This window comes from Lissotriton vulgaris, chromosome 5 (genome assembly GCF_964263255.1).
Source record: "Lissotriton vulgaris chromosome 5, aLisVul1.2, whole genome shotgun sequence".
Classification (NCBI taxonomy): Eukaryota; Metazoa; Chordata; class Amphibia; order Caudata; family Salamandridae; genus Lissotriton; species Lissotriton vulgaris.
Window position 1 is genome coordinate 1,697,193,730 of NC_141693.1, and position 24,954 is coordinate 1,697,218,683.

At 49.3% G+C, this 24,954-nt stretch overlaps 1 protein-coding gene across 1 annotated transcript in view; it reads left to right on the plus strand.

Moving 5' to 3' along the window:
• The window catches only part of PSMD11 (proteasome 26S subunit, non-ATPase 11), a 413,573-nt gene that overhangs the window by 61,735 nt on the left and 326,884 nt on the right, over positions 1 to 24,954 (plus strand). Inside the window, exon 3 of the mRNA XM_086923842.1 lies at positions 22,663 to 22,787. Coding sequence (XP_086779968.1) covers positions 22,663 to 22,787 — 125 coding nt within the window. The remainder of the gene's footprint in view (positions 1 to 22,662; positions 22,788 to 24,954) is intronic.

The window sequence follows — 24,954 nt, forward strand, 5'->3', positions numbered from 1 at the left end:
TTAGTGCTGGTAAGTTCCAATTCTATTAAGGACTCGGAGGCGAGGATTATGCCTTACTTTCTTCACATTATTTTTTACAGCAGCAAGAAAAAACGTATAAAACTACTTTTCCCATGAACACTTGGGAAAGAAACAGGAAACTGAACCATAAGTCCTTTGTTAGTCTCCGTACTCCGGCAGCACCCATCATGCCTTGCAACCGCTTCCTCTTTCTTCGCGCGAAGCCCATGTTCCGGCAGTCTCACGCATCCTGTTTTGGACCATCATTCCCTGCAAGAAACCTCAGTCAGACACAGATCGTCTTAAGAATAACAAGGTACGTAACATCGATTGCATACAGATTAACAGCATTTCAACACCTTGAATTCCGTGAACAGGTTACTTACATTCTGTACGGGGAGGGTCCACTTCGAGGGAGTCCTTGGGGGGGGGGGGGGGGGGGGGAGTAGTCCTTCATAGAATTGGAACTTACCAACACTAAAGCTAGGCAAATTCTCATTCTATGGCAGGACCGGAGGCTTCGGATTATGCCAGTTCAAAGCTGATCGACGACTAGCCGAGCCACTTCTGTTACTGGCTTGAAATAGAACCTCTTAAACGTGGAGTCCGCGGACCAATCTGCGGCCCTCATCAGGTCCTCCAACCGAGCCCCTAGGGCAAAAGCTTTCGAGGCCATAGCTCCACTTGCTGAGTGAGCACCAAATTTCTTTGTATCAATCCCCGCCTCCTGCATCACCCAACGCACCCATCTGGCTCACTGTAAAGGACACCCCTTCCGGGGAAAACACCCTGGCCGTAACATCAAGCGCTCGTACATCCGAGACCCGCCTGCAGGAAATCAGGCACATTGCTAACTTAGCCGTAAGCTCTTTTCGAGACAGAAACTTGTTTGGCTGCCAAGAAAGAAATAAATTCAGAACCCTGTTCACGTCCCACAGGACAGAATACCGCGGTTCGGGTGGTAGCGAGAGGCGAATCCCCCTCAAAAGCCTGCAAACCAAAGGGTGCTCTCCAATCGGGGAACCCTGCACCAGGTCATGTCCCGCCGAGATGGCCGAGTGGAAGGTATTGATCGACCGATAGGCTAAGCCGTCCTCCGCCAAGGAGGCCTGGAAGTTGAGAACATGGACTACATCCGCCCCCACGGGATTGAAACCCCGTCGCACACACCAGCGACGCCATCTGTGCCACGCTGAACGGTATCTCCGGGTGGTGCTATCCGCCCAGGCCTTAGAGAGCAGGTCCTCTGCCTTTCCCAAAAGGCCTGGGAGAGACCAGCGACACCGGAGATCCTCCATGCCATCAGTCTCAACGAGCCCTCCTGCACCAACCGGTGGGGATTCCCGTCCGGATTCAGGAGAATGTGAGGAGAGTGGGGGAGTAGGATTGGAAAATCCCAGGAAAGTTCCAGAAGAACCGGAAACCAAACTTGAGACCTCCACCACTGCGTGATCATCCCCACCTGCGCCGATTGGCGGCGCAGCAACGCTGATACCCGCGTTATCATTGAAAATGGTGGAAACTCATAACCTTGCTCGCCCGACCAGTCCTGGAGGAACGCATCTGTCGCCTCCGCCGACTGGTCTGGGCGCCAACTGAAGTACCTCGGTAACTGGTGGTCCAGGCGGGAGACGAACAGGTCCACTGAAAACGGACCCCAACGGTCCATCAGCTGGGAGAACACCAGCGGATCCAGCTTCCATACGCTGGCATCCAGGAGGTGCCGGGAGTGCCAGTCGGCCACCTCGTTCTGACGGCCCGGCAAATACTCCGCCGTGACTGAAACCTGACGGTCCAGGCAGAAGTGCCAAAAGTCCCTCGCGAGATCCGCCGGCATCTTGGATCTGGTGCCGCCCAGATGGTTGATGTAGCGGACCGCGGATACGTTGTCCATCCGCAGGAGGAGACACGACTGGACACGATCCTTGGTCCAACACTGGACCGCAAAGGAACCCGCCAGCAACTCCAAGCAGTTGATATGTAACGACTGCTCGAGGGCAGACCAGGCGCCGCCCGTGGAGAACTCTCCGCACCTGGCTCCCCAACCCGAAGGACTGGCGTCCGACTCTTTATCACGATGTCTGGGGCGGAGCCAAATATCGCACGACCATTCCAGGCCTCCATGTGCGTCAGCCACCAATGCATTTCGTCCCTCACTTCTTCCGACAGCGGAATCAGGTGAGAGTATGTCAGACCTTTCCTGAGATGCAACGCTTTTAAGCGTTGCATGGCTCGGTAGTGTAGCGGGCCCGGGAAGATGGCCTGTATCGAGGACGATAACAGGCCCACCAACCTCGCCAGATGACGTAGCGATATTAGCGGTTTCGCCAGGGTTTGGTGCAACACGCGCCGAATTTTCGACATCTTCCTGGCTGGGGGACTTAAAGAGGCTGTTACTGAGTCGATGCTGAACCCGAGAAAGGGTGCGCACTGAGTCGGAAGTAGGAGAGACTTTTTCTTGTTGATAACGAATCCTAGACCCTGCAACAGGTTCACCGCGAACTGCAGCTGGGATACTAGGCGCTTCGGACACTGGTCCATGAAGAGCATATCGTCCAAGTACACTATCATTCTGACACCGCGCGCTCGCAAATCCTCCACGGCCGGGCACAACACCTTTGTGAAACACCACGGCGCTGAGGAGAGCCCGAAGGGCAGCGTGGTGAACTCGTAAACCTGCCCGTCCCACCTGAACTGGAGGAAACGACGGTGCGGAGGGAAGATAGGGACCGCCAGATAGGCGTCTTTTAAGTCGAGCCTGGCCATCCAGTCGGACGGCCGTAGCACGTCCCTCAGGAGAGGAATTCCCTCCATCTTGAAGTGGCGGTAAACCAGTCACTCGTTGAATTCCTTCAGATTGATAACCGGACAGCGGCCTCCGTCGACCTTGTCGACCAAAAAGATATTGCTGAGCGAACCGTCCGGATGCTCGCATGCGCAACAAATCGGCCCTTTGTGAAGGAGGGCGGAAACCTCTTCGCGCACCAATTCTGCATCGCGCTGAGAGAACGTAATGGGACGCGGACGCTGGGGCTGCTGCGGACAGCCATGGAACTCCAGCTGGAAGCCCCTGAACCGTCTGTAGTACCCAGGCGTCGTTGGTAAGGGAAATCCATGCTGGGAGAAACTGAGCCAGGCGCCCCCCTACCCGCAAACTCGCAGAGGGTAGCACACTCACCTCATCCACCCTGTTGCTGACCTCGATGTCCCCCACGGCCTCGGAACTTCTGACCTCTGGTGGGGTAGAAATTATGGAAGCGGGAGGTGTTCTGTCCAGGAGCCTTGTCCCCTGTCAGAGGGGTTGCCTCGACCGAACGAGTGGCCCCTGCCTCATCCGGCCCCTTCAAAAACCAGAGGGGCAAAAACTTTCTTATTAGATTGGGCCCTGTCCAAGGACGTGAACGTTGCCACAAATCTACCGAGCTCCTTAATAAAAGGATCCCCGGATAAACCACCATGCGCCACCGCGCCAGCCTCCGAAGAGGCGCGGTCACCCAATTTAGGGTCAATTTTAATTAGCAATGACCTCCTTCTCTCCGTGGAGAGGGCACAGTTGACGTTGCCTAGGAAGATAATGGCGCGCTGCTCCCAATTAGACAAGACTTCCGGGGAAATTAGGTCCCCTGACACCTTGGCCTTCTCCGCCATGTCGAGGATTTTGGTCATGGGGCCCACTGCGTCCAGAAGCTTGTCCTGGCAGGTGCGCCCGGACCGATCTATACCCTTCCGGGGATCTTTAACAAACTTAGCCAGGAAAGTGGCCATTTCCAGGGAGGGGCGGGGGCACTCCGCCCGAAGGCGGCTACGCGCGTCCTTGTCCACCGGTCTCCGGAGACGGTTCGCCACATAGAGGGCCACCTTATCTCCCGGGACCCATTCTGAGGACCGGGGGTGTACAATGTTGTTAGAACTGGCTATTTCTGGTAGGCTAAGGCTGACGCCAAAGCCAGGCAGAAACCACCATTCTAGTCAGGGCAAGGAAGTCACACGCCAAGATAACCCCTGCTCACCCCCTTGGTAGCTTGGCACGAGCAGTAAGGCTAAACTCGGAGGCAATGTGTAAAGCATTTGCGCCAGCACACAACAGCAACAACATACTAGGCACACCACAAAAGGAACTCCACACAAGGTTATTATAAAATAACTTTTGTATTGTCAAAACACATATCAGATAAAAATCACACATGTACATTGTGCCAACTGGCACGGGCAACATTCATAAGGGATTATTTACAAGACAGGGCCACATGGGCCACTGTCAGTCAGATATAGTACTTTTAGAATAAGACATACTAAACATAAAATGGTAATCAAAAAAAAGATCACAACCAGTATCCACGGGTAACAGGAACCAGGACCTTACTAGGACCACCTGTACTAAAAAGGACAACCACCTAAGAATAAAGTACATTTAGTGGTATACCAGAACACATTACCCATGATGCTTGAACCACATTCAGAGGAGTAATAAAGAGAAACACATGATGCCTAAACATTCAGAGGTGTTAAGAATAAAGCACATGATGCAATAAAATACATTCAGGGGTGCAGCGCAAGAAGACACATGATGCCTAAAACATTCAGAGGTGCAGCGCATGGAAAGAAAGACACATGATGAATAAACCTACACATTCAGAGGTGCCAGAACATAAGTCAATAGCGCAAAAACACACAGTAGGCAATTACTATTAAAAACATAGGAATCACATTGCGCATAACTTACATAAGCCACCACTTGTGGCAGTCCCTAGGCCTACTGGCCTTGTTGGGGCTAAGACGCCCTGAATCTCAATGTCAGGGTGCGCTGCCATGCAGCGCCAGTCGGGGTGCGCCACTGGCGCAAAACCTAAACGGTGCAGGTGCCCACTACTTGCTGGGCACCTGGAAATACTCACAAAATCTAAACGGTGCAGCTGCCCACTAATTGCTGGGCAGCTGGGGAATCATGAAGGAAACTGCGACAGGGTCCTCACTGACCCTTGGGCGCAAACCGCACCCACTGTGGGAGCCACACAGGCTCCAAAAACAAATTCCTCGCAGGTAGGAGAGGGCGGGCACCGGCAATGTGCCCCGACGCCCCCCCTAACTAAATATAGCCAAACGCTGGAGCCAAACAGGCTCTTAAACAAAATATGGCCCCTCTGAGCCACACAGGCTCTGTACACAACTTAGGGCCGTTGGAGTCCCTCACGGGGGGCTCGAGTCAAGAAAACGCCCTTCTGAGCCTCAACAGGCTCACTAAACAACCTGCGGGCACGAGCCTCTCACAGGGCTCCAAGTAATATGCCCCGCGATCGTCGGGCGGCCTCTGCCAAGTGGGGCCGCCCAAAGCATCCTCGCTCCGTTGGAGTCCCTCACGGGGGACTCTGACACAAATACTGCCCCCGGGTTGTGGGAGCCTCCACAGGCTCTGCGCGACGTTGGGGCGGCCCACTGCCATCTGGAGCCGCCCTTGAAGCCTTCATGGCTTCATACTGCCAAGGAGCGCGGGCTCGCACTACTGGGGGGGGGGCGGACACCGTCAATGTGTCCCGGCGCCCCTCCCCTTTGACTGCCTCACTCACTGGTGGCTCCTCAGTGCAGGCGGGCCGCCAGTCGGGCATCTCTCTTCGGTTGCGGTAGGGGCAGGCACCGACCATGTGCCTCGCGCCCCCGCCGCTCTTCTCACTCGGGGCTCCCTCCGCACACGGGAGCCCCAGCAGCCATTCTTCGGCACGCCTTCCTCGGCGCAGCAGCTCCGGTCTACCTCTCCTCATGGGAGACCGGACAAGGACACCATGGCTTCCCCCCGGCCGGGGGAGGCGAGAACGACTTCCTCCTCTCTTTCCCGGGCCGGCCTCGACATCTGCAGCAGCTCCTCACCGAGGGGCCAATCCGGTCGCGGCTCGGGCGGCTCGCCTCCATACTCGTCACGAAGCGTCCAGGAGTCAGCCAATTGCAGCGCGGCTCCTGGACCAGGCCCCCTTCAAAGGGCCAATCAGGTCGCGGCCCCTTCGTGGTTCTCCCCGCTGCTTCTGGTCACCTTCAGGCCCCCGGGCCGCAGCGGTGACAACACGGGGCAATGACGGGTGGGCACCGGCCTCCATTAAATGCAAATAAAAGTGCTACTAAGCGCTTGGGCCAGATAAATCGCTCCAAGGCGCTAAAAGGGCAAGAACACGCGCCCTCCAGCCCAAGAGTAAAAATAAAGCGCTAACAGCGCTAAGAATCAAACCACAACGCCTCCAGCGCTACAAGGACATTCAAAGTCCAGTAAAGTTCTCCAGGGGTCCAGGACATCAGCAGTCCATCCAGGGTAAAGCAAAGTCTCCCATCAGCCCAGGCAAGGCAGAGGGGTCCCCCAGAAGTCCTGGAAAGTCCATCAGAGGTCCAGGGGCTGGGCAGAGCCCAGGGATTCCCCTGAGCCCCAGCAGCAGCATGCCCCTGGCAGATTCAAGTTAGAAACAAGAACATTTTGGAAGGGGACACAGCCCCTTCTTATGCAGTGAAAAGTCTTTGAAGTCCTTTGAAGTCCTTTGAAGCAGGCAGTGTGAGAACCTGCTAGAACTGGTTACAGGGAAGTCCCTTCAGTATCAGGGACAGAGGTGAAAGTCGCCCAGCGGGAGGTGGAGCCAGCTTTGTAGTCAGGCAGGCACAGCCCTTCACTATCAGGTGCCATCTCCTCCCACTTCCCTGGCAGCAGATGCTGCCTTTCATCCATGGGCTGACTCAGACAACCTCCTGGGCTCTCCAGCCCCTGTCACCCTCAAACCAGACAGTCAATCCACAAGCAGGCCCAGGCACTCTGGGCCAGGCTCACCAGCCAATCACACGCTAGACACAAATTACACAAATATGCCAACTTCTAAAAGAGGCACTTCTAGACTAGACACACTCATGCCGCATATACCATTTTGCAGCATTCAGTCTCACGAGTTCGTACATATGAAACTCGACCCTGCACTCCCCACACATCAGGAACTACCATGGGCATACATATTCCCCATTCATTCCTATGGGAGGGCAGGTCACTCACCACTCATTCACAGAGAGCTCAAGCACTTTACACTGTACCACAGTGAAAAAGTGCGCAGAGGCCTAAAATCACCACAACCAGGTTCCAGAAACAGGCTAGGAAAAAGCAAAAAGTCTCGGGGTGAACCTGCCCAAAGGGCCGGGTCCAACAAATGTCATCCGGGTCCAACATGTCCAAAGGACCCGCAGAGGTGGACGGCTGGGATGGGAGCCACGACGTAGAAGAGCAGGCCTCCTCCTCTGAATCCGGGGAGTCTTCATCCTGCTGTGGCTCCGGGGACATAGTGCGGGGAGTAGGAGGTGGGACTCCTCCGGTAAGGGATGGATCGGGTAAGGGTTCCTCAGTCGCTTAAAGGCGTGCCTAACCTTATCAAAGGCCACCGGGTCAATCCCCTCAGTACATGGTTTTTTAGGTGGGGGTGGGACTGAAGACTGGGAAGCATCAGGGGCCGGGGCAGGCGCTGGAATGAGGGCCGCGATCTTCGCGTACGCCTCCTCCAAACGCGCCGAGAGGCGTGCTCCAGGGGCGCTATCGCCTGATCCACCGCCTTGTAGATGGAATCATCCACCGCCTGGTAGAAATAGTCATCCGATGAGGCATAATTCAGAGGGTCCTCCTCCGTGTACTGGCCTGACTCTCTGCATACTGAGGTAAATTGGGCTCTACAGGAAGGGAGGTACAGCACAGCCGTTTTCAAACCACCCAAGGGGCACACTGTGGGACTGGGGCAACCCAGAGGATATGGCGGCACAGAGGCACTGATGTCGGGACTAGCCCAGGGGACGCAGTAGCCCTCTATGTACTAGGGCACCACCCAGTCAAGCGTCCCCTTGCGCCACACCAGCGCTTATTTCAACCCCTTCGGGGTGTTCGCCACGAAAATACAACCCACTCTGGGCGTCCACAAATTTGGGAAACCTAAATTACGACCCCGCAGGGTGTCATTACTGGGTGGCCAGGGTCGGTGTGCAAAACTGCGCAAACGCGGTAAAAAACGCGTTTAAAACAAGAGTTCTAGCGCATTTACTGACAGAGAACACTGCCCCCTTGCGGCGCCAGAGGCACACCGCACTCTGCTGGGTCAAAAATCGCGTTCGGATCGCCAAAGCGTCCCGAGATTATCAGGGGAACCTGTAGGGGTGTAAAATCACCAGCGCTAAGCCACAATGTCAAACGCTACCCACAGACACCCCCAAAACACAGGAGAGAGTGAAAAAAGCACTTAACTTGCTGCTGAGCAGCGAAGGAAGAGGAAGCGGTTGCAAGGCATGATGGGTGCTGCCGGAGTACAGAACTAACAAAGGACTTATGGTTCAGTTTCCTGTTTCTTTCCCAAGTGTTCTTGGGAAAAGTAGTTTTATACGTTTTTTCTTGCTGCTGTAAAAAATAAAGTGAAGAAAGTAAGGCATAATCCAAAGCCTCCGGTCCTGCCATAGAATCTCCATTATCATCACATTCACCATAGAATGATAATGAATACGATTTAGGTGGAGGGGACGGGGAAGGAGACACTACATACCCTGAAGGTGAGGGCACATGGACTTTTCCATACACAAAACCTGTGCCTAGGTGGGAGTTTCCATACCCTGCAGATGAACCTGATGTCCCTGAGGCACCCCCATACCCATCTAAACCTTCCCCTCCTGAGGATACTATTGGGTTTGGCCAGCTAATCAACAGAGCTGCTACATACCATGGTGTCCCCATGCATTCTGAGGCCATTGAGGAAGATTTTCTCTTAGATACCTTTGAGCAGTCTCAGAGATCCGCTCACATTCTTCCCATGATCAAAGGGGTGGTTAAGCATGCTACTGAGGTCTTTAAAGATCCGGTGCGTACCAGAATTTTAAACCTCAGAATTGAAAAAAAATATAGACCTGCACCCTCAGACCCAGTCTATATTAAAGGACACCTACCACTAGACTCATTAGTGGTGTCCAATGCACGTAAAATGGCCAATTCTCAGACTTCTGGTGAAGCACCCCCGCCTGACAAAGAATCCAAGATTATTGATGCGTCAGGCAAGAGAATAGCTGCGCAGGCTTCCAATATATGGCGCATAGCTAATACGCAAGCCCTCCTCTCCCGTTATGATAGGGCTCACTACGACCAATTGGAGAAATTGCTTGAACACCTCCCAGAACAGTACAAAGATCAAGCTACTGACCTCATACAGGAAGGCAAGTTAATATCTAACGCTTCCATCAAATGCGCACTAGATGCCGCAGGCACAGCATCTAGAGCTATTAATACCAGTGTCATCATTAGGGGACGGGCGTGGCTACGCGTTTCGGGGTTCAAACAGGAAGTACAAACCAGCCTTTTAACCAAACCCAGTTATTTGGTCCGGAGGTACACTACCCTCGAAAAAAATGAAAAAAGACACTGCCAAGTCTATGGGGGCCTTACAGTCTACCCCAGCTCGAGGCTCCTTTCGTCGCTCCTTTTACAGAGGCTGCTCCAAACAAACAGGAACTGACACCAACACGTCGTTCAAGACACAAACCTCCTCTACCAAGAGTTACTATAGAGTAGGATACAGAGGCAATAATACCAAGGGCAGAGGTAGAGGCAATAACACTCGAGCCTCTTCCGCCACTAAGCAATGACTTCCCTACTCTCCCCCCGCAGCATTCCACTCCTGTAGGGGGCAGACTAACACAGTTCCTGCCTGTCTGGAACTCTATTACAACAGACAAGTGGGTAAGACAGATTATCCAACATGGCTACTGCCTAGAACTTGCAACCTTTCCACACATCCCTCCCAGACAGCGTCTAATGTCTACCGATCATCTAGCTCTGCTCCGGCAGGAGGTTCTATTCCTTCTGCAGAAGGGTGCGATTCAGATAGTTCCTTTACAGGACCATGGGACGGGGTTTACTCGTTGTTTTTTTTATTTCCCAAAAAAGATGGAACCTTGAGACCTAGACGATTGGCTCATAAAAGCTAAATCGGCCAGCCAGTGCGTTGCACGCGCGCGCGCACACACACACCCCAAACGATCCAGACACTGCACAACCTAGGGTTTACAATAAACGACACCAAGTCGCACCTAGAGCCTTTGCACGTACACCAGTATCTAGGGGCTACAGTAGACAAGTCTACAGCTCTAGCTTATCCCAGTCCAGCCAGAATACAGAGAATTCAAAACTTAGTTGCTGTTTTTCAACACCAACAATCTCTCCCAGTCAGAGTGTTCATGAAACTCATAGGCATGATGGCATCTTGCATCTTCATAGTTCCACACGCAAGATTGCAAATACGTCCGCTACAAGAGTGTCTAGCACAACAGTGGAACCAAGCTCACGGTCAATTAACAGACCTGGTGTTGGTGGACAGCCGCACACATCGCTCTCTGCAGTGGTGGAACACCAAAAACCTGACAAAGGGGCGGCCGTTCCTAGAGCCAGTTCCACAAGTAGTGCTCACAACAGACTCATCCCTCACAGGATGGGGAGCCCATCTCCTACGACATACCACTCGGGGTCAATGGACTTAACAGCGGCTACTCCATATCCACCATCTCGAGCTGCTAGCAATATTCCTAGCACTCAAGTCCTTCCAACTTCATGTGCAAGGCTGTCCTCATCCGGACGGACAATATGACAGCCATGTACTACATTCAAAAACAGGGGGGGGACACACTGTCTGCAACTGTCCCAGCTTGCACAAGACATTCGGAGATGGGCCATTCCCCAAAACATACCTCTGTTAGCAGAACACCTTCCAGGAGTTCACAATCAGATAGCAGATCTGTTGAGTCGACAGTCGCAACAGATTCACGAATTGGAATTGCATCCACAAGTTCTTCAGCCATTCTTCCAACAGTGGGGTTATCCACACAGACCTGTTCGCCACCCACGAAAACACAAAATGCCCAGCCTTAGTCGCCAGGTTTCCACACCCACTGTCCGAAGGCAATGCAATATGGATGAACTGGTCAGGCAGATTTGCATACGCTTTTCCGCCTCTCCCACTAATTCCATTAGTGGTGCGCAAGCTCAGACAACAGTCTCTCAAACTAATCCTTGTAGCTCCCACGTGGGGACGCCAACCGTGGTTCACCACGCTGTTGGAACTATCTCTAGTTCCACACCAAAAGCTGCGGCTCACTCCATCTGTTAACACAGAACCATGGCGAAATCAGGCACCCAGACCCGCACCAACTGAATCTAGCGATCTGGCTCCTGAAGTCCTAGAGTTTGGTTACTTAAACCTACGACCAGATTGTATGGCCATTCTTAAACAAGCCAGGAAACCCACTACCAGAGCGTGTTACGCTGCTAAATGGAAGAGATTCGCAATTTATTGCACGAATGATCAAATTGACCCCCTAGATGCTTCCTCCAGAATATCATTTGTTACCTTCTACATCTTCAAAGATCTAATTTGGCATATTCTTCCATACGACTGCACCTTGCAGCAATTGCAGCTTATTTGCAGAACAGACAACATCTGTCTCTCTTCAGAGTTCCAGCGATTAAAGCGTTCATGGAAGGCTTAGAAAGGATAATCCCACCCATGTTGCCTCCTTCTCCTGTGTGGAACCTAAATCTTGTCCTTACCAGACTTATGGGACCCCCTTTCGTGCCCCTACATAGATGCGAGCTGCAATTCCTAACATGGAAAACTGCTTTCCTTGTTGCTATCGCCTCTCTCAGAAGAGTAAGTGAAATACAAGCTTTCAATATACAAGAACCATTTTTTCAGATACATCCCAACAAAGTGGTTCTTAGGCCTAATCCAACATTTCTCCCAAAAGTCGTCACACCTTTTCACCACAATCAGTCTGTCGAGCTACCTGTGTTTTTCCAAAACCCAGACTCAGTAGCAGAAAGGGCTTTACACACCCTAGATGTTAAAAGAGCTCTACTCTACTACACCGACAGGACTAAATCATTTAGAAAAACTAAACAACTGTTTGTTTCTTTCTCTCCTCTGCACAAAGGCAACCCCATCTCCAAAGGCGGGATTGCACGGTGGATTGTAAAGTGTATACAAATATGCTATATAAAAGCTAAACGTACACTAACAGTTCCTCCTAGAGCGCACTCCACCCGCAAAATAGGAGCCTCTATGGCTTTCTTAGGAAATATACCACTAGAGGACATATGCAAAGCAGCAACATGCTCTACATCACACACCTTCACTAAACACTATTGTGTTGATGTTCATGCCAAGCAGCAAGCTGCGGTAGGCCAAGCTGTCCTTAGAACTCTTTCAAACTACTGCAACGGATACAAGTGACCACCGATAGAGGGGATACTGCTGCACAATCGATGCACAGTGTACTATCTGCAGCTCATATGCCTCAAACGGAAAATGCTACTTACCAGTATGCATCTGTTCTTGGCATGTAGAGCTGCAGAGTAGTACACGCCCTCCCGCCTCCCCGGCCTTGTATCCGTTCCAGTTCTCATCTTACTTAGATGCATACGCATGGACTTCCTTCTTTTCTTTACTTCCACTGACTCCATCATTTCCCATCATGGCGAAAAATAATCTGAGGATGGAGCTGATGCCCATGCGCAGTATTGTCCAAGAGAGGAGCCACCTATCGGGACTAGCAAAGACTTCTTCCAAGAAGACAACAACCTGCAATCATCCGACGCCAACACCAGGTGGCGATCTAATGCACATTGTACTACTCTGCAGCTCTACATGCCAAGAACAGATGCATACTGGTAAGTAGCATTTTCCTTCTAGCACTCAAAGCCTTTCAAATCCACCTGGTACGCAAATCTGTGCGACAACATGACCGCAATGTATTGCATACAGAAACAGGGGTGGGGGAGACACGCTCTCCAATGGTCACAATTAGCACAGACCATCTGGAGGTGGGCCATACGTTACAAAATGTATCTTCTCGCAGAACACCTTCCAGGAGTGGACTATCAAATTGTGGATCTGCTCTGCACAGTCAACAGATCCACGAGTGGGAACTCCACCCTTCAGTTCTCCTCCCGTTTTTTCAAATGTGAGACATCCACCACACACAAACTCAAAATGCCCAAGCTTCTCATCTAGGTATCCTCACCCATTGTCCAGAGGCAATGCACTATGGATAAACTGGTCAGGGATATTTGCCTATGCTTTTCCGTGCCGAAGCTCAAGCAAGCGTCCATGACACAAGGACCATTCAACAGTGGTTCACCACCCTGTTGGAGCTCTCAGTAGTCCTCACCAAAAACTACATCTTACACCCAATCTCCTCGTGCAGAGCCGTGGAGAGATAAGACATCCAGATCCCGGTTGTTAGACTCGGGACCCCGGGCTGGCCAAGGCTCACGCCAAAGTCAGTCAGAGATCACCATGTCTAAGTCGGGGCAAGGGAGTTACACACCAAGATAACCCCTGCTCACCCTCTAGGTAACGTGGTGCGAGCAGCAAGGCTAATCTCAGAGGCGATGTGTAAAGCGTTTGCGCGCGCACCCAGCAACAACACCCAAGGCCCACCACAAAGAAAATTCCACACAAGGTTATATAAAAAAATAGACTTTGTATTATAGTAAAAACACATTAGATAACACACAAACTTTACAATGTGCCAACAGGCACGGGCAGAATTTACATGGGATTATGTACAGGACAGGGGCACGTGGACCACTGTCAGGGGTAGGCACTTGTTAGAAATAATACTTGTAGGTATAACACTTAGCACATAAACATATAATGACTGTAGCACTAAGATAGTGAATGCAGCACACAACCAGTACTCACTGGTAAAGAGTAAATACCTCCTACGCAACCCTAAACACTGTAGGAAAATCACGCAGGGAACTAGGACCTTATCATCAGGACCTATAGAAGGAAAACCATCACCTAAGCAGGTCACTTTTAGCAAAGGGAAGGAAACCTAAACAATCACCTAAGCAGGTCACATTTAGCAAAGGTAATAACATAAACAATCCTAAGCAGGTCACTTTTAGCAAAGGGGATAAAACATAAAATACCTAAGCAGGTCACTTTTAGCAAAGGTAATGGAACATAAACAATCCTCTAAGCAGGTCACTCTTAGCAAAGGGGATAAAACATAAAGCACATTGCACATGAGGCATTAAAACACATTCAGAGGTGCAGGTAGAACACTTGCGCAGGAATCAAATAAGCAGTAAATCACAATGCGCAGGGTGCACATAGCACAACACTAGAACTGTCCCACAGGCCAACTGGCCTCGCAAGGGCTGGAATGCCCGGAGTCCAAATTGTCAGGGAAGGCTGCGCAGGCAGCACAGAACACCAGCCTAAACGTAGCAACTGTCCACTAAGTGCTGGACAGTTGTAAATCACAGATGATGCCAACGTTGGAGCCACGTGGGCTCAAGAACACAGGTGAGGGCAAGTACTGTGTGGGAGCCTCGGGGCTCTGACCACACTCGTGTCCCCTAAGAGCCTCTCAGGGCTTGCAAAACAAATATGCAGGCACTTCGAGCCTCTCTGGGCTCGTAAATCAAATAAATACGGGCTGTGAGCCTCTCTGGGCTCGAAGAACAACTGCGGGGCCCTGGAGCCTCTCTGGGCTCTTCACAACAAATGCCCCCTCGAGCCTCGCAGGCTCGCCAACAAATATGGCCATTGTTGGAGCCTCGCTGGGCTCAAAACACTGAGATGCCGCCTCGAGCCTCACAGGCTCGTAAATACAACTGCCCCCGGGATCGGTGGAGCCTCTCAGGCTCTCTGCACCGTTGGAGCGGCCCGCTGTCAACCGGGGCCACTCTTAGTACGAAAGGAAACTGGTGGAGCCTCTCAGGGGCTCAAGGCAGTGACACCCTGCCACACGGAGCCTCCCCTAGCCCTCCTCACTTACCGGGCTACTCTGGCGGGGGCTTCCTGCGGGTTTCTCGCTGCTCCTCTCTGTTCCGGGGCTTCCCTCTGACTCGGGAGCCTCGGCAAGACGCGGCAGGCTGCTTCCTGCTTCTCGGCTCCTCCCAGCCAATCCGAGCGCGGCGCTGGCGCCAATCCCAGCGCGGAGTTCTCGTGACGCTGCAGGCAGGCTTTCCCGAGGCTGGGGAGATCCGGGCTTGCGGCGGTAATACACAGGGCAATGACTGGTGGGCTCCGGCTTCCAATAATTAAAATAATACGGGGCAATGCCGGGTAGGCACCGGCCTTTGCAATTACAGCACTCACGAGCGCAGTAAGTAAAATAAAGCGCTCCTCAGCGCTGAAGGCAGGTAAAGCGCTCCCCAAGCGCTGTAAGCAAAGAAAAGCGCTCTCAGCGCTAGGCAGGCAGGGAACAGCGCTCACAGTGCTAAAAGGCACAAATAAAGCGCTCCCAGCTCTGGGGACAAGGGTAGAGCGCTTCCAGGCGCTCCAAGCAAAAAGTCAAGCTCCAGCAGGGTCTGGAGGCAGGCAGGGGGCAAGGCTGGGCCCAGAGCCAGCTCACTGGGTCTCCAGGCAGGGAGACAATCCAAGTGGCGGTCCTCCTGGCCCCAGCAATAGCAGCAGCCCCCTCTGGCAAGGATCCAAAAGCAGAACATGATGTATGGGGACACAGCCCCTTCTTATGCTGTAAATTCCTTTGTCTGTAGGTGCAGGGTGGGGGAGAAACCAGTCGCAGCTGGTTTTGAAGCACCCTGGATAGCTCAACCACCCATTTCATTCACTGGCAGGGCTAGGGTCATCAGTCGCACTACAGGGGGTGGAGCCAGCATTGTGTGGGGAAAGTCCAGGCCCATCAGGGACCAGGTGCACTCCTCCCCAGCCATCAACATGCTAATCTCACACTCACCACCGGACAGACCCATCCAGCCTTCCTGGAGCCAGGCTCACCAGCCGGCTCCAGCCAATCACACGCCAGGCATATTTTACATTAATATGCCAAGTCCTAGAAGTGTTTAAAGCAGAAAATGCCAGCAAGGGATTTATTTAAAGATCAAAGTTTTACAGTGTAGTTGACTTCTTTTAAAAATAATAAATAGAAAGTCAAGTGCAGGATGTAGACATGCATCAGTCCATGTCTACATCCTGCACTTGACTTTCTATTCATTATTTTTAAAAGAAGTCAATTTTTTATATATATTTTGTTAGACTGGATTGTTTTCTTATGTACTAATGGATTGTTTTGTCATCTCCATTTACTTAAGACATATGCAATTACTATTGACTGTGTACCCTTGAAAATTTGATAATCTGAACTCCAAAGAATATAAATAATAATTTTCTTTGAAGAACAAACCTTTCCGTGTTGCTTTACCTTCTTTCTTGTTTCTAATAGTCCATTCATTGAGCAAAATCACAAAAAGTGTTGTTAATCTGTTTAATTTGTTTGACTTATATGGGGCTAGTGTGGTAGCTTCTATAGGGTCCAGAAACCGATAATAAATACGAAGAACAGTTGCTGTTCTGCTCAGCTGATAAGTCTAAATAATATAGACTTCACTACACTGTAAAACTTTGATCTGTAAATAAATCCCTTGCTGGCATTTTCTGCTTTAAACACATTGATTGCCCAAGCCCGCAAGGGTATATTGGGTTACCCACCCCTTTAACAAGTCCTAGAAGTGGCATTTCTACACATGCATCATTGCGAAGCATTCATTCTCACGAGCTCGCACATACCAAATTCGAGTCTGCACTCCCCACTCATCAGGAACTACCAGGGACACAGACATTGTTATGCATCCCTATGGGAGAGCAGGCCAGCCTAACTACATGCACGCACTTTACTCTGGGACACAGGGAAAAAGTGCGCACAGAGCAAAAAACATTAACACAGATCTTAGATTAAAAATCAAAAAGATTAGGGGTGAACCTGCCAGAAGGGCCAAGTCCAACACCGGTCATCTCAACTTTGCGATCTGGCACCTGAAGTCATAGTTCGGCTACCTCAATCTTCCGCCAGACTGCATGAACATTATCAAAGATGCTAGATTTTCTATTACAAGAGCTTGATATGCAGCAAAGTGGAAGTGGTTTGTGATTTTTTTTTTTTTTGTAGTAACAATCAAATCAACCCGCTTAATGCTTCCGTTCAAACCATCTATTTACTGCTTCTACAGTGATCAAATTTAGCGTACACACTCATATGCTTGCATCTTGCTGCAATAACCTTTTCAGAGTACCTGTTAAGACATTAATGGAATGACTCCAGAGTCATTCCCCCAAAACTTCCACCTGCCCCAGTGTGGACTCTCAATATTGTCCTCACCAGACTGATGGGTCCACCCTTTGAGCCATTATACAAAGGTGAGCTGCAATTTCTCACATGAAAAGTTGCTTTCCCTATAGCTATTACATCACTGAGGAGAGTAGAAGAGCTTCAGGCACGAACTATACAGGAACAATTTTTACAAGTACACCAAAACAGTGTTTCTTCGGACTAATTCTACATTTTTACCCAAGGTGATTTCTGCCTTCCATATCAGCCAATCAGTTGAGTTGCCTGTGTTCTTCCCTTAACCATATTTTGTGGTTGAACGGGCTCTACATAGCTTAGATGTTAAAAGAGCATTACTCTACTACATAGAAAGGACAAAACTTGTCCGTAAAACGAAACCGCTCTTTGTGGCTTTTGCTCCACCTCATAAAGTCAATCCCATCTCAAAATAGGGTATTGCATGGTGTATAGTTAAATGCATTCAAACATGCTATGCAAAAGCAAAACTAACATTAACGATTCCCCCTAGAGTGCACTCCACTCGCAAACTAGGGGCTTCTATGTCTTTCTTAGGAAACATCCTCATAGAAGACATCAGCAAAGCTGCTACATGGCCTACACCTCACACATTCATTAAACACTATTGTGTAGATCTTAGCAAGACAGCAAGCTAGTGTGGGCCAGGCAGTTCTACGTACACTTTCAAACCACTGCAACAGCTACATGTTAGCCACCGCTTTGGGAGATTACTGCTATATAGTGTTTGCAAAGCATGTGATCTACAGCTCACATGCCTCGAACGGAAAATGCTACTTACCCAGTATGCATCTCTTCTTGGCATGTAGAGCTGTAGATTCACATGCGCCCACCCGCCTCCCCGGGTACCTATACCTGTTGCAATGATATCTTACTTAGATGCATAAACATGGATATTTCTATTCTACTACTCTTACTAACACCGTTTCCACCCTCTGCGAGAAAACAATCTACAATGGAGTCGATCCCCATACGCACTTTACATGCCAAGAACAGATGCATACTGGGTAAGTAGCTTTTTCCTTCAACTGGACAAACTGGTATAGACTTAACAGAGCTGGCATAAGAAAATACAATGCTTTCACTTCTGCTCTACTCCAAAAACCCTCTGAATGAATAGTATTGGTAAACTGTCGGATCTAAGGGACTTCCGGAAGGGCTATCTAGGAAGCAGATTTCAACTTTTATCTTTTAGATGAAATCGTTAACAGTAGTGCTTCTAAATGAATCTGCTTTTCTGAGGATAACCAGTGAAAAGCGCTTCAGGCCTCCGATACATGATCAGATTTCTAAAGATTGGAAATAAACATTGTCTGAGTCTGGATCGTTTGAAGAGATTTAGTTTGGCGTCCTTAATAACAATCATTGACTTAATCCAGTGTTCCGGTAATAGCAGAATTGAGCACCATTTCCTTATATTAGTCATGAATCAACTGCATGAAAAAAGTAGTTTCCAGAATTAGAGCTAGAAGTCGTCCACTCAGAAGGATGGTAAAGAAGCTCTACTCCATAGGAGGACAAATGCAAGTTGAGTAAGGAAAGCCGTCTAATAAGAATCAAGCAAATTATATTGGAATGCACTCCAGCCAGTGGTAAGCAATGAGCTGAATCATAAGCCCACTAAGTTTTTGGTATGATCCACAAAGATCTTTTGCAAACACTGGCATATGCGGTCTGCAGGTGAGATTTATTGAAGGCCAACAACATCCTTCGCCTGTTGAATGAGGCAAAGGTGCTCCTGAACAGAGATGGTGCCATTAAAGTTACCTGCCACGAAAGAGTAAAGGAGTTTAGTCAGTTTATTTTTAATTGCAAAAAGTGCAGTATTTTGTTTCCACGCGTTAATGGCTGCTGAATAGTTAAACATTTCCTCTGGCACAAGATGTTAACTTTGCAGTATGTTGTTTCCATGTTTCAAGAATGCGTCTGCTTGGTTGCAATTTACTTGCCTAACACTTATTTCCATATTCTGATGTTTTCAAAACGATGGTAATGCCTTCACTCTGTCATATGTAGCTGATGTCATCAGTTTTCTATACTACTGTTAAGAATAGGCTCCTTGATGATTCTTTACAAAATGTTTGTTGGTAGCTCGGCATATTACGTGTACCCTCCCTAGATGGTTGCTTGTTGGAAGAGGGTTAATTTAATCAAATCCAGGATGATGCTGATCTAACATAAAACTAATGTATTTGTTATGCTTTGCAGTAATGACATGCACAACAGAATAACTTACTTTCTAGGATTTGAACTGATATAATCCCTCATTTAAATTGTCACAAAGTTCAGAAGTTTCCGTTAATGCAGATGAATCTAGAATTAAGGACCATTCAAAATAGGTGTAGGACATCGAAACCTAGGACCATAGTGAAAAATGTTGGACAAATAGATAATGTATGAGAAATACTCTCAACCAATAAGCTAGTTTGCTTTGGTATCCTATTCTTGTTCTCGGAGTATTGCACCAGAAAGAGTTTGAGGCAAGAGGTTAAAGTTGGAGGATTTGCAGAGGATACAGTCACACCTGTTAATAAAATGTAAAGCCCAGCTTCCAGTCTCTTGAAAACAATCCTTCAATTACCCTCCTTCCTGTGTTAAAATTGTTGGAGATTCTAGTGCCTATAGAAACGCTCAGATCTTCTATAATGTAAGGGGTAGGCTAATTTATTGAACAAGCATTTGCAATGCAATAGGTCTCGCATTAGGAAAGTTTACCTATTAGTATTGTAAATGACAAGTTTTTTATTTAGGTGTTGGTTTTGAAAAATAGTGAAATTAATAGCTTTGTCAGTTACAATGCCAATAGTTTTAACTTTTGCAAATGTGACACCTGACATTAGTTGTGTAAGAAACGCTTGCAAGCAGGATTGGAGTCTTGATGTTTTATACTGTGTTAATCTCATTGTCTGTTTACATGGATCCTGCAGTTAGTTTGAAGTGCATGCATGTTCACCCAGTTAGCATACCTTGTATTGTTTGATGCTCTGTATTTAGCGTCTCTGGTGCTCTGCAGGCAATGCTCTGCATTTCATCTGTATTTTGGCTTCACCTACTAGGAGCAGCGCCTCATCCCGCGCAGTGCAGCAGGCTCCGCTTCCGTGGATGGGCCGGCATCCCACAACCCTCCTCCCGGCCTTGATTTGCCTAGAGCCCGCATCAGCGAGAGTCCTGATGGATGGGAGGGAGGTGGAAGGGACGGCTGGGATCGAAGCAGCGCCGGGAGCTGAGTGAGGGCGGGGGGAGACAACTAGACACTGCTGCAGCACGGCATGGATTCCACCAGGACAATCCTGCACGAGATCATCTGCCTGAAAAGTAGGGGGCTTTGAGGGAGGGGCTGGGGCGAGGTCATGGACCTGAACTTATACTGCGAATGGCATTCCCTGCACTCAGCCTGGGGCGTTTAACAACCCGGTGTCCTGCCCCAGTTGTATGTCCCCGCCCCCTTGTTTGGGGTCTTGGTGGTGGGAGGGGGTTCATGAGTGGTGGGGGCTGGGCGGTCCTTTCTTTCATGTAGCGTCTCAACTTTCCCTGCCATATGTCTGGGACCCCGAGCATGCTGCCACGAGGCTGGGCAGATAATGGATGTTCGATGGCCGGGACATGAAATGTGCACCGCAGAATGGGGGTGGAGAGAACGTACTTCAGGGAAACGTTGGTTGCTCGAGGTCAGGGGTGAGTGGGTCACCCGTCCCTGTGACAGTGGGAATTCTCCATTTTATGACCATCTCGGATATGCCCAGTGTACAGCAATCAGCCATCCATCTTATTTTTTACAGTTGCATGACAAGCTCTAACATGAACAGTACAAGTTTTACATCAGTTCTACTCTGCCTCACACCATTACCTTTTCGTAGGTCCCAAGCATTGATGTCCGGTTTGTTGAAGTACGTAACCCACTGAGCATCAAACTCTTCATCTGATTCATGCTTTGCATGGGAATAACAGCGAGCAGCTGCTGCAGCTGTGAAGGATCAAGCGCTTGGGAGCGCTCCATGTGCCTTGGCCGGTGCCCACCCGGCAATTGACACCCCGTGACGTGGCCGAGCGGCGCGGGTGCCACCCCGCCCATTGCCGTCCTCAGTTGCCACGTTACGAATTCACTCGAGAGAGCCTTCCCCTCTGTGAGTTCAACCCCCGCCTACAATGCCCGGCCGGCCGGCCAATTGCATCGCGGCTCGGCCGGAAGTCCCACCTCCTCGAGCACCCGAGAAAGGAGAGGAAAAGTCCGCCTGCTGCCCGGGGCTCCCGTGAGCTGTGGAGAGCCCCGGAGCCGCCTGCGCAGAGGAGTAGCCTTTTGTCCCGCGGCCCCGGAGAAGAGCTGCAGAGCCGAGGAGTCACACTGGGAGCAAAGAGAAGTGCTGCGGAAAGAGCCCCGAGGAGCGAGAGCTCTCGTGTAGCCCCCGCCAGCAGAGCCCGGTGAGTGTTGTCAGGTGGGGGGGGGGGGGAGAGCTCCGGACCTTGCCACAGTGCCACCGAGCGGCCCCACCTGGTCAGCAGGGCCGCTCCAACGAGACCCCCAAGAAAACACTGTATTGCCCTTGCAGGCCGGTCCTGCACTGCAAGGCATTATGGGCTGCGCCGCATATTAAATGAGCGGCTCTCCCGCTGCTCCGGGGAGAGCTGCTCTGGCGCTTCGCCGCTTCCTGGGCCCTAGGTGGGGGGTCCGGGTGGGGTGATTGACTGAATATAGAGAGACGCCGCACGTTCAAGACGCGTTGACGCCAGCCCCTTTGAAGAAGAAAAAAAAAAAAGAAACTGACGATGTAGCGCGCGCACCGCCAAGCAGCTAAGGCGCCAAAGCGCGTCCACGAGGTCAAATCTCCGGCAGGAGAAGCGCGTGACAGTCTGCTGTCCACATTCCCCCAAAAGTGATAACGTAAGTAGTCTCGCCCTAGACAGCAAAAGCTTCGCTTTTGCTTTCGTCTAGGCGAGACCTAAAAATGCATCAACTACTTAATCGAAATCTTTCCACTGAGGAGACGGTAGAATTACTGTAGGTGGTTTAAACAGTATAATGGGTTCACTTCCGGTTAACTTTCAACTTATACAGTCCTCAAAACCAGCAAAAAAAATAGAAGACTAGCTCCTCCTAAACATTCCAGATATGTTTAAGCTTTATTCTCAAAATGAAAACAGTTGGACAGTTAACTGCGCCATTAATTAAATGCTGTAGAATGTGACTTTTTAAAATGCCCAATCCTTAGCCAGAATTCACCTTGAAATATGCCCCGTTAGAACGTTGAAGTAAAGGCATGAATTAAATTTGTAATGGTATGCGGTTTCAAAAGCCTTTAGTGACAATATAGAGAGCATATGTTATGGCAAGCATGGTGATAGCTGTGTGGCTGGAAACAATCAACTCTTTTCTGTTTTAAAGTTATGCCTGATTCCATTAGTGCAGAGAACCCTTATTGCCAAAGTGAAATTAATATGAGCAAACTAGATGTCTCTTTTCAGTTCTTCTACTGTTTGGTTGTGTACAGTTAAATTGTAGATCTTTATTTGCAGAGCTCGGGGGTCTCCTGAAGTATGTCCGACCTTTCCTGAACTCCATCAGTAAAGCAAAAGCTGCCCGGCTTGTCAGGTCTTTGCTCGACCTCTTTCTGGACATGGAAGCAGCCACAGGACAAGAGGTAAGCCTGGACTAAAGGTGAAGGATTACCTAAACAGCATGTCGTCTTTAACTCATGATAATGGAGACTAAGGTGTTTGCTTTAACCAATGATCTGTGAGAGAGAAACTGAGCTGATGAGTTTTCAGCACTTGACTGACTGAAGATCTCTTGGTTTTGATAGAAATTTAAATTCATGTAAGTTGATGTGTATCAGCAGTTTACACAATTACACCTCTGAGAATTTTTTTCATATAAATCTGCTTATTTAGAAATGAGGGTAATATAGATGTACTGAGCATAGTATACAAGCAAAGAATGTTATACTATCAAGAGCTTGACAGTGGGGATGTGATAGAACTGACTAATATGCGTATAGTGCCATTGTTTGCCATCATTCGAAGTGTTCTTAGTCAATAGAAAGCATTAACTTGTGAGCGGTATCCAGCTGTGTATCCTCCCGACATTGTGAAGAAATGATTTTTTGAATAATTGTTTGCATTCATTTTTTTGAAGCATGTATGTACAGGGTGTGCTTTTTTCACAACCGATATCCACTTTCAAAAGGAAGTTACTTTTATCAAGCATAATTCTTTAGAAGCCGCTGTTCTGGAGCTTTTGTGCATTGTGTAGTTTTAGTACTGTTTGTATTGGGATGGCAGCGTCGAGATGCCCTAGGGTGAGTTGTGCAGAATAATAAATGTAATTAACTTAACATGGATTCTGCAAAATATATTTTGCACGGTTGTCTTTATTCTTTATTCTGTCTGGATCCTTCTCTGTGGATATATTTGTAAATGTGTTCCACCTGACTGAATATTCTTAGATTAAGAGGGGCCTGCAGCATCCTCTGGAGCAGATTTGGTGCATCTAGAGTTGCTGCTCCGTGTACCATGTAAAAATGCTCCTAGGTTCTGGGGGACATAGGTGTAGTTGTCTTAACCAGAATCTAATAGGCAAAACTATGGTATAGAGCAATAAATAAGCTGGGTCTTAGTTGAGTCTTGTCTTTGTTCAATTGTTTGTTCTGCCTTCACTCATTATGGGAGGCCTAGTCTCCGTAGAGAAGGCCTGGACTCTTAACATATTTTGCTCTACTGTTTCCAAAACTTGTGCGAGAGGTGTGGCGCTGCAGCCAGAGCTGCTGACTTCGGAGTGCAGGGTTCATGGTTCGATATCCAGCGGCAGCTGAGCATCATGTTGCTCTAGACAATAGGCCACTTAAAATCCCTGAAGGCCCCCTGCTGCTTGAGATTCGTAAGGGGGTGTTATGTTCGTGCTTTACAAATAGGAATTAATAATAACGTGGTAGATGCCTTGCATGTTTTCAGCCATTGTTGTGGGAATGGGAGACTCCCATCTGTGGTACTGAATCTTCATATTAATAATACTTCCCAGACCTAGTTATGGGTTTTAGTGACAGAACCGTACAACCCCTTCATTCCCTCTTTATTTTCTAACACACAATCCTTTCATGTTACCCTAAAAATACTGGGGTCACAGCCAGTAGATTGCCTAAGCTCCTAAGGAAAATGTAATCTTTTCAAAGAAAAACTAAGATATAGCTCTCGCTGCTTCCTTAATGTTTTTATGGGTAGTGGTGTGGAAGAAAGAGGGTTCAGCTCGCCCTCTGCCTCTGTTTTGCTACACAATGCTTCTGTTAAACGTAGGGAGTACACAGAAACCTACTGCTGTGGTTTTCTGACCTTCCTTCACAATGGAATGGTGATTTCTCCCTGCAGCCATATAGCAGATACCATATCTATTAAAGTCCTTTGGACAATGGAAAAATCCCTTCTCTGGCCGTTTAATACACATCTCATAAAGACAGCTGGGTACATATTTTGTTAGTCTTCTCAAGTTAAATGGCTTTTGTTAGAAATTTACGTAAACATTGTTTTCTACACTGCCAAGACTGACAGTCTACCAAAATGGAGAACGTCGAAGAATACACACACAGTAATGCTACCTAAAGAAGCACCTGTGCCTGACTGGGAGTAAGAACTCGCACCCAGAAAAACATCCCGGGCGAAGTACAGATCCAGTGGCAGAAAGGCATAGACCAGAGCCTCTCCTTGAGAACTAAGAATGTGCACAGGACAGGAAGGGACAAACCAGACCTCGTGTCCTGCCAGAAACAAGGAACCGGAGACCGTGCCAGGGAAGACGTGTCCCCCACCCCCCTGGTG